The 15,902-nt window shown below is 53.4% G+C and overlaps 1 protein-coding gene across 1 annotated transcript in view; it reads right to left on the bottom strand.

Annotated features, from left to right (window-relative positions):
* Positions 1 to 15,902, bottom strand: part of NKD2 (naked cuticle homolog 2 (Drosophila)) — a gene marked incomplete at its 3' end in the record, with an annotated part of 76,719 nt that overhangs the window by 53,857 nt on the left and 6,960 nt on the right. The window contains exons 2-3 of the mRNA XM_015563115.1: positions 8,510 to 8,730; positions 3,268 to 3,433 (exon numbers count right to left, since the gene is read on the bottom strand). Of these exons, the coding sequence (XP_015418601.1) occupies positions 3,268 to 3,433; positions 8,510 to 8,730 (387 nt within the window). The remainder of the gene's footprint in view (positions 1 to 3,267; positions 3,434 to 8,509; positions 8,731 to 15,902) is intronic.

The raw sequence follows: 15,902 nt of genomic DNA, 5'->3' as shown, positions 1-15,902 counted from the left end.
GATTGCAAGAGGGCACAGGCCGGGCTGAGGGACCCCCCTACCCCCGAGTGCACAAATTTTTGTGCACTGGTCCTCTAGTGTAATATAAAAAACCACATTGTGAATTTATGAATAAATTACAGAAATGTAGGCTAATGTCTTTAAAATGACTTTATTGATATTTCTGTACTAAAATAGCCATATCAGCCCTAACTGGTTTGGCTCAGTGGATAGAGCGTCAGACTGTGGACTCAAGGGTCCCAGGTTCGATTCCGGTCAAGGGCATGTACCTTGGTTGCAGGCACAACCCCAGTAGGGAGTGTGCAGGAGGCAGCTGATTGATGTTTCTAACTCTCTATCCCTCTCCCTTCCTCTCTGTAAAAAAATCAATAAAATATATTTAAAAAAATAAAACTGAAGGTCAGGCTCAGTCAACTTGCAACCCAATCCCCACGCCTCCCCACTTCCCCAGTAGGAGCTGGGGTCCTCAAATTGCTGCAGCCCCACATCATCCCTGCCCCACCACAGCTCAGTCCTGCCCCCAGGGACAGGGAGTTCTCTGCCAGAGACGTCCACAGGCTCCGTCCCTCCATCCCTTCCGTTTCTGCTCAGAGGCTGCTCTGCCGTGCCCCACGCTATCTTCTGGGCCCTGCTTTCACCGGCCACTGTGTGGATACTGGACATGTGAACTGCTTACAGCTTTTCACCCCTCACCAGGTGCCTTTCCTCCAGGCCCCAGGGCGGGGGAGCCCCACAGTGTGTGAGTTTAGTGCCCCCAGGCAGAGGTGATTGGAGACCATCCCTGCTTGCCTGTCTGTTGTTGGGACGATACTTCTGGTTCCTGGGACCACTTCCCACTATGATCACGTACCTCAGTCCCCATCCTGGGGTCTGCTTGCGGGGACACCCCCTTGGTGCATAAAGCAGGAGCCCCTGCTTCCCTTCTCTGCATTTGTGTGAGCCCCTGCCATCACATCTGTGTGCTGACCATGCCCCCGGAGGACAGGCCCCCTTTATCTCACTGCGGGACCCCAGAGCCTGGAAGACCCCGCTCCCACAGCAGGTGCTCCGGAAATTGCTGATACAGGGAATGAAGAAAGAAAGAAGCGATGAGGATTGAGTGAGGGAGGGCTGGTTGTTCTGCGTAGGCACAGGAGGCGTCTGCCGTGGCCGAGAGCAGGATGGAAACTGAAGCTCCCTCCATCTAGGCCTGTGGGATTTGCCTAGATGGTCGCCTCCCCGCAGGGACCCAGGGAGACAGAGTGCTCTGCACAGTCCCCCTACCCCCCGCCCCGGGGAGGGGGGACCTCTGTTGAAGAGGAAGCATAAGCAGAGTCCTCGCAGCTCTCAGCTGGGCTGCGGGGACACCACCAGGACGCGCCGCGCCGTTCTAACCACGTTCTCTCCAGCTCTGCTCCTCATATGGAAATAATATTGGGCCTCATAAAAGATCCAGGTTCTTGTTTCAAATTATGAAACAAACATTCTCCTCGGATAATACCATGTCAAGCCGCGAGTGAGGTTTTGAATTCCAACTTCAAGGGGACGCTGAGATTAGCTCTAAACCAGAGCATGTACGTTTGTAATAAACCGGAGGCCACGTCCTGCTGCCAATTAGAAGGAACTGTGGGATCCGTTCCTTTGAATTATTTGAATCTATGCGTATGTGAGGCCCCGTGCAAAGCCTTAAAATTGTGCACAAAAGTATAAATTCAAAAATAATTAATGCGATTTAATGTCAATGAGTAAACTTCAAAGCGCTGCACAACGTCAGAACCTCATCAAAGCAGAAAAAACAAATGTGTTTCCAGTTCAGATCTGAAACCCTCCCAGTGGCCCAGCATTTAATCTTGCGGGAAGGCTTGCGAAACCCTCTGGACGGAGGGTGGTCATGTGTGCGGCCCGCGCATCCCAGAGAAAAAGTTAACTGCTTCTAAGGGAGTAAAGAGAGAAGTCTTCCCTGAGTAAGCAGACAAGGCTAACCCTCAAGACACGTCCCAAAGCTTAGCAAAACGGTGTTTAAACTCCTGCTTTCACTGAACGCTGCTTTTTAAAAAGGAGCCAGCTTCTTCACTTTGGGCATTTTCTGGCCAACTTCAGCTCAGGGCTTTGCGGCTGACACATGTGCCTCTCTTCAATGCCTTTGGAGACGGAGAACAAAATGAGCATGAACTCGGCGTTAGTGTTCAGAAGAGGAGCGTGAGTTCGCGAGCTCCGTGCTAAGTGCCTGAGGATTAACGTTAAGTGCGCATCATTTGGAACTATTTCAGAATTAACAGCGGGCTCCGTCATGAGAACTGCACGCCTTGTTTTACAACTCGCCGCTGCTCGGGAAAGCACACCAAGATCACTTAAAATGTGCGCGTAGCTGTGAGCACCGTGGCCTTTCCTTCAGTGACTCTGGTGGCCCAGAAGGGTCAAAGCCATCCAACTTCAAAGGCCCTCGTGACGTCTTCCCAAGTCTTTCTCTGCCCGGAATTGACCCAAACACCCTCCCATGAGCCTCCAGAGAGGAGAATAATGCAGTCTTTCTTGGAAATCTGCTCTCGTGTTTAAGCCCCTGTCAGGAAGTTATTCCTTGTCTGCGTCTCCATGACACCAATACATTAAGTCAATTAGGCCAAAAATTGAGTCACCCACCCACATGTTGTGTCTGCATGGGGCTCAACAATGAGGGGCTGGGTTAATGGGAGGTTTTGACATCCCTGTAGCCCAGACTGGGCGCCTCAACAAGCGTTCCTGTGATACAATGTCAATCAGTGTTGCGTTTCCATGTTGATTATAACATTTTGCTCCTAGAAACCTCCTTCAGCCAACCCAGGGAGTTAGAGGCGTCTCTGTGTCTTTGAGGAAATGGTCACCTCACCCCTGGCCTGGGCAGGGAAATGAGTGACATCACCTGCCCAGGTGAGTCAGGCCCCTGGGCTCCTGAGGGAAGGAGTGGGGATCGTGGGCCACCTACCGGGACAAGTCCACACCATGGCAGCTGTGGCTGGAAGAGCTCGGCGAGGCCCTCGTCGCCCCCTCCTTCCTCTGCCCTTACTGGCGGTCCATCAGTTTATTGAGTGCCTACTGTGCGCCAGGTGCTGGGGTGGACATCAGGACTTCAGGAATGGCTGTTCCTGCTTAAAAGAACTGAAAGCTGAGAGGAAGGGAAACACAGCGCTAAACAAGAGGACCGCGGGGTCCCTCCCTCTTCGCCCTGTCCTGCAGCTCCTCCATCAACCCAGCGGTCTCCTCCTCTGCTCATCACTGCCCAGGGCCCCAGCCACAGCTGCTGAGCCCCACCTTCTCCCTGGGGTTTCTCAAGGCCCGCGTCTTTGCTGGGGGTAGTGCGGATGTTGGCGGTTTTTGTCATTCTCTGGAGCCCTTGTTCCAGGGAGTCTTCAGCCAGAACTGCCGGAGCCGAGCTCACCACCATCTTGGTAGGAACCAGCACTCCGCTGGCCCCAATCTGAGTCATAAAAACAGGATTTAGATGCAAATCAGCAAGTGCCACCCAGGCCCAAAGGAATATTGGCCGGAGACAGCGGAAGCGGTGTCCTCTTCCCCAGCGCCTCCCCGAGGAGCGCAGACCCTTGAGGCTGGAGCCTGTCTCCTCCCGGCTGTCTGTCTGCAGAAGGTGGGTGCAAGCAGGTGCACACAGCTGCGCAGCTGCCCCAACACGTGGGGGCACCGAAGAGCTTAGGGACCCATGGCTGCCCATCTGGCCCCCTTCTGACAAAACAGAAAGTGAGGGTTGAGGTGTGCGTGCCTGAGGGAAGGTGATCCTCACAACAGTGGGCCCGGCGTCTGCCATTGTTTCAGAGTCGCCTGGCTTTTCCTTCACCACGAAGGCCCCAGTGAGGACACGCAGTATTTGACTAGAGGGAGGTAACTACGTGTAGATGTTTAAAGGTTGAAGTTCTTGTGTGTGTGTGAGTGTGTGTGTGTGTGTGAGTGTATGTGCACATGTGTGTGTGCACATGCGAGTGTGTGTGTGTGTGTGTGTGTGTGTGTGTGTGAGCATGGGTGTAGGTGTGGGTGTGTGCATGACCTCCTAGTGAACCTCAGGCAGGTGTGGCCGGGGGGTAGCTGTGGGGCCCCGGAGTTTGGGCAGTTTCCCACCAAGAGAAGTGGGTCCTTCTCCAGGGCTAGAATCCTGTCACCGCAGACCCCTCTGTGCAGGGGCTGATGCCCCAACCACTGAGCCACACTGGCAGGGGCGCGTTTGGCATCTTAACCCACTCAAGTGCATCTTGTTTTTTCTCTGATTCAGTGGGAAGCAGCTTCCTCCTCCCACAATCATGGTCTGAAACCTCCCGGCCTCTGTGCTCTGCCTCGCTGCTGCCAGGTGAGTTTGGACCCGAGTCCTCTGCAGCTGCTCCTGCTCCAAGTGGGGTAGGCTCGAGCCCCTGTGAGGCCCCAAACCAGTGGGTGCTGTGGGGCTGGTGACCTTACCCCTCGGGAGACCTCCCTTCCCTCAGGAGCGAAGTCAGAATAATGCCTCTGCCCTCAGACTTTGTTTGGGTGGATGGGCCTGGCCCACCGTACCTGCCTTCTCTACCTGCCGGGCGGGGCTGAGGAAACTGTGCATTAAGGAGGGTCTGGAGCCAGCAGAGGGGGCCGAGGCTGGGGACGAGAGGGCATCTGTCCCGCAGGTCCTGCTTGACACCCGGGAGCACACGGCTCACTCAGCCTCCATGCTGAGCATCAGGCAGGGACGGGGAGCGGGCTCTCTCCGAGGCAGCCACCAGCCACACAGGTGCCTGCAGTCAGGACGATGTGGCTTCCTTCACACATTCCCTCAGCTGCTGGGAGGGAGAAGCGTCCCAGCTCAGGCGCCTTGGAGGCAGGGCAGTGCTATGGAACCCCGTTCTGGGGGCCCTTCTCCTGGGCCCCCGCAGGTGGGATTTCTCCAGAAGGGCCACAAAGAGGAGCTGCAGGCCCCGGTGGCCCCGGTAGGGACGGTGGGGACCTTGGGACATGCCCCAGGTTTGGTCCACAGGGAGTGCGGTAGCAGCCAAGGGCACCCGATGGCTTCCAGGGACAGAAGTGGGGACTTGAAGCCCCACCTTCCAAAGTGCCTCCTGGGCTGGAGGAAAAGCAGGAACCGGCCCTGACACACGGGCCAGGCCTTCCCCGCTGGGCCGGGAGCCTCATCCCTTCCTCCTTCGGACCACACAGCCTATCTCGGTGCCTGCAGGGCCCAGGCAACCCTCCTAAGGAAACAGCAGTCCCGCGTCCATAGCCCCGGTTTCTCCCTGTTCTTCCCCAAGGTCCCTTTCACCATCTGCCCCACCTTCTCACCTGCTGGGAGCCTCATCCCTTTCTGGGAAAGTCTCTGGCACATGGAGCCTTCCCTCAGAATCCAGGAAGGTGCTATAAGGCGTCTGTGATCGCCCAGAGGCCCCTGGCGGCAGGCCCCCCGTGTTCTGGGTGGAGGTTCAACGCACATGGCTAGTCAGACTTCACAGAGCACCTCCGCTGCTGGCTGCACCTGGTTTGGAAAACTTCCCTCTTTCCCCCCAGGACATAGAACTATGACTTTCACTTCGACGTGTCCCCAATCGCCTTACTAAATGCAGTGATTTGTTCTGATAATTTTTTTTTCTGATGTCAGTGTCCAGGCTTCTGTGAGGGGCTGTTCTATCTTATTTGACCTCTTTTTCTCACCACAGGAGCCGGCAGGCCCTGTGGAGAGGTGGGAGAGGCGGGAGCTGGCGCCGTCTTTTCCTGCCACAGGAAAGCGCTCCATGTTTTCCACGGTGCTGTCCCCAGGACCGTGGATGCCTGTCACCGAGTCAGAGCGACCCCCGCCCCTCCCAGGGGGCCTCCGTTTTTTTCATGAGTAAGTGCTTTCTTGAAAACATCAATTAAGATGATCTATGCCTTGTCTCCTTTATTCTATTAGCATCTTGAATTGCTGACCTTGAATTTTTTGAAAAATACAACTTTGTTATTCTGAATTATTCTTTTTATGTAAAAACTAAAATATGCCATCTGATTTGCTAATATTTTGCGTGGGATGCTTGCATCCATGAGCGTGAGATTGATTGGTAGTTATTCTTCATGTACTGTGTCTGGTTGTTGGATACCAAGGTTATGCTGCTCATGGAGTTATTTGGGAAATATTTCCTCTTTCTATTCTACGGACTGATCTGTATAAGTTTGATATTAATTCTTTCCTAAATGCTTGGAAGAATTTACTACTAAAGCCACTTAGGCCTAGAGCAGTGATGGTGAACCTTTTGAGCTCGGCCTGTCAGCATTTTGAAAAACCCTAACTTAACTCTGGTGCCGTGTCACATAGAGAAATTTTTTGATATTTGCAACCATAGTAAAACATAGACTTATATTATTGCTATTTGTTTTATATATTTAAATGCCATTTAACTAAGAAAAATCAACCAAAAAAATGAGTTCATGTGTCACCTCTGACATGCGTGTCATAAGTTTGCCATTACTGGCCTAGAGGTTTATCTGTGGGAAGATTTTAAATTGCAGAGTCCATTTCTCTAACAAAGTTAGATTTCTCCTCTTTCCTAGTGTTAGTTTTGGAAAGGTGTGTTTATCTAGAAATTCACCCATATCCTCTATATTTGAAAAAATAATGGCACAAAGTGTTTCAAAATAACCACATTACACTTAAGCATCTATGGAAGGTGTGGTGGCCTTTCTCTTTTCATTTTGATGTTCAAAATCTGTGCCCTGGCCCTTTCCTCTCCACGTTGTCAGGGTGTTCTTGGTCTTCTCCGGCTCATCTTTTTAAAAACAATACTTTATTGTGTGGTTTTTTAGTTTCTGGTTCCTCCTGTTTCACTGGCAAATTTCCGTGGGTGCTGGCTCTAGACCAGGGGTGGGCAAACTTTTTGACTCGAGGGCCACAATGGGTTCTTAAACTGGACCAGAGGGCCAGAACAAAAGCATGGGTGGAGTGTTTGTGTGAACTAATATAAATTCAAAGTGAACATCATTACATAAAAGGGTACGGTCTTTTTTTTCAATAGTTTTATTCATTTCAAATGGGCCAGATCCGGCCCGCGGGCCATAGTTTGTCCACGGCTGTTCTAGACACATGTTCTGAGGCACGTGGCTGGGTGCATTCTAGCCCCTCTCCCCCCACTAGGCCGGGGGCGTCCTAGCCCCTTTCCTCTCATTGGGGCCGAGCATGTGTGGAGACCAGACAGGACCCACTCAGGCCTCCTCCTCCTTCCCCAGCCTCTGCAAGCGCTCACTGGCCATCCAACAAATGTGCAAGGGTCCAACACAGGCCAGACCCCAGAAGGAGAGCAGCAAAGACAGTAGGGCCCACCATGGTGCGACCAGGCCCAAGTTGGCTCCTCACGTCCACTCCCAGCAGAGGCACAAGGAAACAAAACTTCTAGTCTGTCCACACATCGGGCGCATCACTGGTGAGTGGGAGGGTGAGCTCTTGGATGAGAGAGGAACCCCGAGGGCACCGTCTTCCCCGGGCTCCACCATCCTGGATGGTCCTCAAGGCTCCAGGTAACTGGCTGTGGGTGGGAGGTGGAGTGGGTTCAGCCAGAGCAAACTGGAGCTCAGCCCTCATACTCTCTTGCCTGTTTGTGTCACTACATGCTCTGCATACGGCACCATGACCTCATGTCTGTCCCTTTGACACCAAAGGGAGACTGTGGACAAGAGGACCACAATCCTACGGAGCCCCATGGGCCTGGGGAGAGCAGCCCTGGGGCGGCTGGGCTCGGAGACACCTGGTGCTCTGGTGCTGAGCCCGGGGCAGCCCCATCTCCAGAGGCCACTTCCGTAGCCATGGGAGACCATGGGTCTGGGGTGCGTTCTCCGGGATTCAGATGGAAGGAGGGAATCCACATAACAGATGAGCATCCCCAGCTGCTATCGTCCCCACTGGCCCTGGAAGTTCACGTTTTTCTCCAAGTGGCGGTGGGCGCAGACCATGACTGCGGGCAGGTGAGGATTTGGAGAACAGAGGGCATTTGCATTGTTGACCTTTGAGCCTGGGCACATGACCAGCCTCTCTGTCTCCCCATACCTACGGCCCTATCCCAGGCCTGCGCTGACTCAGAAGCTGACAGGCTCATGCCTTCCTTATACCTGGGCTTTCCCAGGCCCAGTGTGCTGTTTCCGGATGTGGACAGAGCAGGATGGCACCAGGGACCTTGAGAGGGCCGGCTGCTCCAGTCACTGAAACCATTCATGTCATTTGTGGGTGAGTCAGCGCAGGCCACAGTTAAAAACAAAAACACACTGCAGGTAGGGCCTTAACCATGACCCGCTTAGTCCTCACAATTCCAGGACTGGAAGGTCTCAGACACCACATGTGGCTCCAACGCAGCTGTGAGCTGGCCACGGAGGCAGCCACAGGGCCATCATTTCCTGTCCCCACTGTCCTGGCTCCAGCCTGTGACTCATAGGCCCCCTTTCAGGGCTTTCACCCAGGAATTTCATTCCTTTTGTGTGACATTTTCAGTCATCACAAACCTATGAAAACAGACTTCTCCTTTGCCCCATTCCGACTGTTCAGAAATGTCTCCTCTCTAATCCTCACCCACGGCTTGGGTTTCTGGTGAGCAAATGCAGACGCACAGAGGACCCGCGGTGTTGCCTGTCTGGAAGGAAGACCCTGGTGCCCATCCCTTGTTCCATGGAAATCACTGGTGCCTGGTGGGGGAGAGAAGTCAAAGATTTGCAAGTCCTTAGCACTGGGTGCATCCAAAGCCGTGGGCTTGACGCAGATCCCGGAGAAGTCTGCTGGGGGTGGGGAGGAGGCTGGGAGGAGAAAAAGTGGGGATCAGAGGAGTACATGACAGGCTCTACTGGTCTCCCCAGAGTCCTCCTAAAAACTCACAGGGACCATCATGGAGTGACACCAAGACCCACGAACAGGCTCCTCCAGGACTGGCCACACCATCCCAGCATCCCACAGCCAGCAAGGTGCCAGCGCACGCCCGGGAGAGTGGGGATCAGAGCCCAGGATGGCCCTGGGCTACGCACTCCGAATCACCAATACCACTCACCGAAAGGAGAGGACCAGGATGGGAGCAGGGCCTGGGGCTGGGCGGAGGAAGGGGCGGGTCAGAGGGGCCATGAGGACAGCCAGGACAGGGTGAGGACATCGCCACACAGCTGGCCAAGGGCAGCGCTCTGTAAACAAGGCTGTGGAATGTTCCTGAAGACGTTGAGCAGGGACCAGGGCTGTACTCTGTGGGGAGGACTGTCTGGGTCCCATAACAACCAGAGAAACCCAGCTGGGAGGACACTTCCCAGGAGCTGCCTGATCACTGTCCATGCAAATCCATCAGTGTTCACCGGAAGACACACACCATACATCCAGGAACGTGCATGTGCACACACACACATCACACATGTCACATACACATTCAGACATTACACACACGTGCACATGCATCACATACATGCATACACATCACACACAGATACACACATTCAGTTACACTCATACACATACATGCACACACAGAGACACACATCACACATCCAGACACACACCACACTCACATAAATGCACAATGCACACATATACACAGACAGACACACACCCTGTACACCATAAATGCACACCCAGATACACAAACACACAAGCCATGCACACGCACTCCCCATCACCTTTTCCTGCCTCTGACATGCATGACTTTCTCACAGGCCTTTACATTTTTTTGTTTGTTTCTGTTCAATTTTCTTCACTCCTGTCATTTCCAGTTCCTTTTTCTGACTGTTTTCCCATGATGTCTATTCTTAGATTCTTTTAAATTTAGTCTCCATTTCTGAAATTGCATTTCCTTTGTTTTTCGCAGTATTTCCTGATTTCTCATGTGCCTGTGATCTGGCTACATCGCCACTAGCTTTTCGGTTTCTGACTTATACTCTTGTCTCAAAGTTTAAATATTGCCTTCATTTCTTGAATTCATTTTGAAGTATCTTATGGGGTAGGTTGCAGTCCAGGTGTGTATGCGGGTGGTGTGTGTGTCCCAAACAGTCAGCATCAAGATACATCCTAACAAACTAAACTCTAAAGATAAGGGGGAAATCCTTTGGCCATTCAAACAAAAAGAGCCCAAATTTGTTTACAAAGGAAAGAACATAAGATTGGCATTAAATGTCTCAATAGCGACTCTTTGCTAGAAAACAATGAAGCAACATTTTAAAAATACTCCAGGGAAGAAAATGTGAGCCAAGAAGGCGGACTCCAGCCAAGCAGCTCTGCGAGAATAAAGGCAGAAAAGGTCATAAATTTGCAAGCACTCAGGGAGTATCGGCCCCCTGAGCCCTTCCTGAAGAATTTGCTTAAGAACCAACTTCCAACAACCACAAAACAACTGGAGCGGCTTCAGCACTGCTCTGAGGACAGGCCTGGGATGAGTCCTGGAAGAGCTAAGACAAGGGACCCAGACAAGGGACACTGGAGAGGATGCACATGTTACAGGTTGCAATATAGAAACGGTGCAGTTAACGCGAATCAAATAAACTTGTAATCCCCACACAGCGCCCCCTCACCCCACCTGCAGGGCTTGGGAGAGGAGGCAGAACCACCCCCCCCGCGGGGCCGCTCTCGGGGGGGCTCCTAGCAAGGCCTCTGTGCTCAGCTGCACCCTGGACCCTGACCTCTAACTGCACCTGGAAGGCGCCAGGCACGCCACGAGCCCAAAAGGGTGTGTGGTGTGCCATCCATCCCGGGGCCAGGGTTGCCTCGATGTCAACTCCTTACGCAAGATCATGTCATGTTTACCTTTTGGTGAACTGGTACCATGAGCCTTTCCAGGCAGGACCACAGAACTTCAGCAAGACCTCTCATGCTTCCTTCCTCTGAAACCCTTTATCAGTAAGTACATCAGCGTGTCGGGATTTATTGCCCAGATGGTCCTCCGTCTGGACCAGGGCCGTCCAACTGAATGCACTGCAAGCTCAGAGGCAAATTTTCTAGTTGTCACATTAAAAGCCCCAAAGAAACAGATGACATTAATTTTAATAATATGGTATTTGACCCCAAATATTACTATGTCAGCATGCAACCCAAATTTAAAGTTGTCTCGCATTCCTTCTCAGTACTGCATGTTCCCAATCTGGGCCTCACACTCGCTGCACAGCTCTTCGTGGGGCGCGGGTTTCCGGTCAGTGGCCACCAAACGGCACACTCAGGCCTCGACTTCTCCCTTCACCTTCAGATGCTGCCAAGCCCACCACAGAGAGCCTACGCTTGTTTATACAGCCTGGGGTCGGGAGACAGTGTGAGCTCTGCCCCCTGGGGCCTCAGACTGAGGATGAGGGAAGTCCAGGGCCAGGAAAACATGGTCAGGATGGGTAAGGACCCCGGAAGACCTGCCTTGCCCTCCACGCTCTGCTGCCCCCACATTGACTGTGAGCCCCACATGGGTGGCTGGCGTCAGCTCTGAGGCCAGCAACTAGGCATGTGCACACCCCTCTGCTGAGGCCCGGGCAGGCGCTGTCCTGGGCCCAGGGGGACCCTGCCCCTCTGGATCATCCTGCACACCCAGGCCACAGACCATCCCCCTAGAGCAGTGGTTCTCAACCTTCCTAATGCCGCAACCCTTTAATACAGTTCCTCATGTTGTGGTGACCCCCAACCATAAAATTATTTTTGTTGCTACTTCATAACTGTAATTTTGCTACTGTTAGGAATCGTGATGTAAATATCTGATATCCAGGATGTATTTCCATTGTTACAAATTGAACATAATTAAAGCATAGTGATTAATCACAAAAACAATATGTAATTATATATGTGTTTTCCGATGGCGACCCCTGTGAAAGGGTGGTTTGATCCCCAAAGGGGTCGTGACCCACAGGTTGAGAACCACTGCCCTAGAGGGTCCTCACGTACCCACCTGGGATGCTTTTCCTCTGGCCTGGGCCTGTGTTTCCTGAAAAGAAGGACTGATGGCCAGTGAGGCCTCTCAGCTCCCCCCTCCCCAAGCCTCTCCCTGGAGGGTGGAGCCTCAGATAGGCCCAGGCCTTGTTCCTGATACCAGCAGTGCCCTCCGACCCTGGCCTGTAGTTGGAGGGAAGGCAATAAGGGGGACCGGGGGAAAGAGGGATGGCCTCAAGAACAGAGTGGACACTGAGGGTGAGGCAAAGCCTTGGTGGGGGACTCTGCTCCCTGGGTAATGGTAGAATGGCCCTGGCTTCTCCCAGCTGCAGCATGGTCACAAAAGGGTCAGCTGTCAGAGCCATCACAGCCCTCTGCAGACGCAGACACTGGCGGGAGCACTCTGCAGGCTGTGTCCTTGCCGGGGAGCTGACCCTGGTTTCAAACCCCTGATTTTGGGAACAGGTTTTTTTCACATATATCTTTTTGCCTGGAAAAAGGTCTGCCCTAGCCAGTTTGGCTCACTGGATAGAGTGTTGGCCTGCAGAATTGTGGTCACTGGGAACTGAGTGTCCTTGAATCTGATTGGGGTGCAAACCCTACATGGGCTGGTCACCTGTACTCTATGGCCCAAAAGGCAGATCACTGAGTTGACAGGTAGCTGTGGGGACAGCCAGCAAACCCAGCGTAAGGACCTCTCAAAGGCCAGGTAGCTCAGTTGGTTAGAACATCCTCCTGATATGCCAAGGTTGCAGGTTGATCTCGAGTCAGGGCACATATAAGAATCAACCAATGAATGCATAAGTAAGTGGAACTACATCTATGTTTCTCTCTCTGTTTAAAATCAATCAATTAAAAAATTTTAAAACCTTATAATTGGAGGCAAGAGTCTATTTTCATTAAAACAATTTCCACGACGTAGCAGCGAATCTTGCAGCTCTGGGATTACAAGAGGTGCACGGGAACAAAAGGGTCATGCGTCACCTCAGTGCAGTGAGGAGGAGGCGCTCCGACACATGCTCCCGGCCTGTTCTGTGTGCATCGCCTTTACCATCCAAAGCAGCGCATCTCAGAACAAGACTGGCGGCTCATTAGGTGAGGCAGCATCTGCCAGCTGTGGTTATTTCCTGTCCAGAGCTGCCTGGGGGAAGAACTGGGGGAGTGGCCCCCTCTCCTCACCCCCAGCCTGAGAAGGCACCCTTTGTTGAACTACAAAGGGAAAATAAATGAGGCCATACTTGATTTAAAGCTGAGTCTGTTGTGTCTCCCACTGGATTGATCTCCCGCCAGCCAGATGTGGCCAGACTCCGCCCCGAGAGCTCCAGCGTGGCTGGGTGTGTTTCTGGCAGGGAATCGTGGGTTTGGGGCCACGTTGTTTCAATGAACAATTTGTTCCCTGTTAGCCTCAGAGGCTAACACTTTCACAGGTGGCCTGCGGGTGGGCAGTCGGTGGCAGGTTCCCCACCCAGCATTTTTTGTTTTGCAGTTTGGGCAGGAGATGGGGAGACAGGACAGAGTTTGGCTGGGGGCGACCACTCCCTGTTTCCTGGCGGCGTGGGCTCCGCAGCTCAGGCATTCACAGAACAAAAGGAACCGTGTCTCAGCTGACAGACAGCAGGACAAATGGTGCCATTTTCTTCCACAAGGGATGGCACTGGAGCCAAGGAGGCTGATGCTCCTGCCCACGCTGCACAGGCCTGGGTGACGGGACCTTTCCAGGCCTCTCGCATCTGTGGGCCACGTCTGCAGGTGAGCTCCGGCCTTAATTGCCAGCCATCCTGGCCCCACCTCACACCACTTTCTGGACTCTGACTTCTGAGGGGAGTCCTGGTGGTGGTGCATGGAAACCAATGGTGTCATAACCTCACCGCTGACATCACACTGGGTGAAGTGGAAGGGAGGGTAGATGCCTCCCACTTTGGGAGGCTGACAAGGGACCAAAGACCTCTTTGCAGTCACACCCTGTGGTCTGAGTGATACCTGGCGTAGCTCTCAGGGGGTCTGCTGTAGAACCTGTGGATCCTCTCTCTCAGCTTCAGCAGAGTCAGTGAGTGTGGACCCCACGTCTACGCCCAGACGCCTGTCCCGGAGCGCGTTTCCTGATTGTGTGAGCTCACGTTGCAGTCTTGCATGTGGCCTTTTGAATCTCTTTGCATGGGGCCAAGCATTTATGCAAAGCCATTCAAGACCAGAGTCTAGGTTCACAGGCCCCGGGAGGGCCTTGTAATGCACGCACACAGCCACTTCTCGGAAAAACCTGCAGAAGAAAAATATCCTGTCCATCAAGACCACTGCGTCCTTCCATCCAAGGCCCCTCCAGCTCAGGTGAAGATCAGGCCACCACTCTCTGAGCCAGGGGGAACGTGGGGAGGCGGGGCATGTGCAGTAGGTGGAAAAACATGATCACATGAGGCTGGAGGCCTCTGTCAGAAGTTCTTGCTTTTTAAGAAAGCATTTAAGATCCCTAAGATGTAGTAAAGAGACAAATGCCACATCTCTGTGTGGCTGCCACTGGTTAAATTTGAGACATTTGGGCAATAGAAAAAAATGAGGATAATGGATTATAAAATACTAAATTTTCAAATACCCATGCATTCCTAAGGATACCCAAGAGAGGGAGAAAGAGAAGAGAAGAAAGAAGAGAAAATAGGTGGCAAAAGTAACCATTTGAAATACTTCTGAAACCTTGAAACATACGTCTAGGTGACTCCTGGGTCACACAGAAGTGAGAACACTTTGGAGTGGGTGCTGTAGGGTCCCGCAGGACAGGTGCTGGGGAAATGCATTAAATGCTTATACTGGAAAAGAAAAGGGTCATTATGAGCTAAGCATCTGACGCAGGAAGTTACGAGAATCACCGGAGCACAGGGCAGGCTGGACAATAAGGAGCAGATTTGATCTCCGTCCTTCTCCACACCCTTCTGTCTCCATCCAGCTGGGGCCGATGTCCTCTGTACACAGGATGTCCTCCATGTCCCCCCTGCTGAGCTGCCTGACCCCAGAGCCAGGGTCACTGGGCCAGGGTCTGGGAAGGGGGAGGAAGTGGCCTGGCCCAGCCCGGAACATGGAGCCACTCTGCCCAGCCAGACACCTTCCTTGTGGCACTGGATGGGTCAGCGGGGCCAGGACTGAAGGAGCTTGGGAGCGGCGTTCAGTCCTGCCTTTGACCAGCATTGTGATGAGAGGGAAATGTAAGTCAACAAAACACAGATGCCACATCGGATTCTGCATGAGGTCACTGCCCATGAGCATCCTGGAAGTTTTCACACCTGAGGGTCGGCTGGAGCCACTCCCTGGGTCCTAGCCTGGCAGTGATAGGTGGTCCTGCTCCCCTGGGGCAGCCGTGGGATGTGGCTTTGTTCCCTGAGTGACAGGTAAGCATCACTGCAGGTCCCTGCCCACCGGGGCCCACTTGGCAGCTGTTGCTGGTGTTGCTTCTTGGCTTTCCTGTTAGGGCCCAGAGCACCTGCTGACTTCCTCTCTCACTGAGCGCCCCAGCCCCAGTTCGACAAGAGTCGATGGCTCCTGGGGGCCTGCTGTTTCAGTGGCTGGAACTCCCGTGGAGCTCAGCATGGCTTTTCTGCAGCAGCATCACCCGTGCTGCGGGCTCCGTGTTACGGACATGGGGTCTGGGATCTCGGCAGCTGAGCCGAGGACGTCTCCAGCCGGCCCCGGTGAACCAGGGCACAGGGCCGCTGGCCCAACCACCCCAACCGTCTTCTCTTTTCCCTCAATGTCACGAAGAGATCACGAGGCTCCCCATGGGCTTCCAGGTCGGGCTCTCCTGGAGCCAACCGTGCATGCTCCCCCTAACCAGTCCCAGCACAGGCCTCTCCCAGCCTCCCCTCCCCACACTGTGTTTTCCTTCCACAAACAAGACAGACAGAATGTATCCTTCCTGAGAGGCAGCTTGCAGGAGCGGCTAGGTGTGTCGCGGACGTCCCCCAATGGGCCATGTGTCGGAGCCACCACGGAGAGGGGCAGGTCACGCAGCGGCCACAGCACCAGCCCAGGGCCCCAGTTCCACCTGCCCTTCAGCCAGAGAAGCTTTGGTTTACCTCATTCACAGATTGGGCTTCTGGGTGATGTCTCCTGA

The sequence above is a fragment of the Myotis davidii genome, unplaced genomic scaffold (genome assembly GCF_000327345.1).
Source record: "Myotis davidii unplaced genomic scaffold, ASM32734v1 scaffold135, whole genome shotgun sequence".
Classification (NCBI taxonomy): domain Eukaryota; kingdom Metazoa; phylum Chordata; class Mammalia; order Chiroptera; family Vespertilionidae; genus Myotis; species Myotis davidii.
This window is presented reverse-complemented; position numbering and strand designations above follow the sequence as displayed.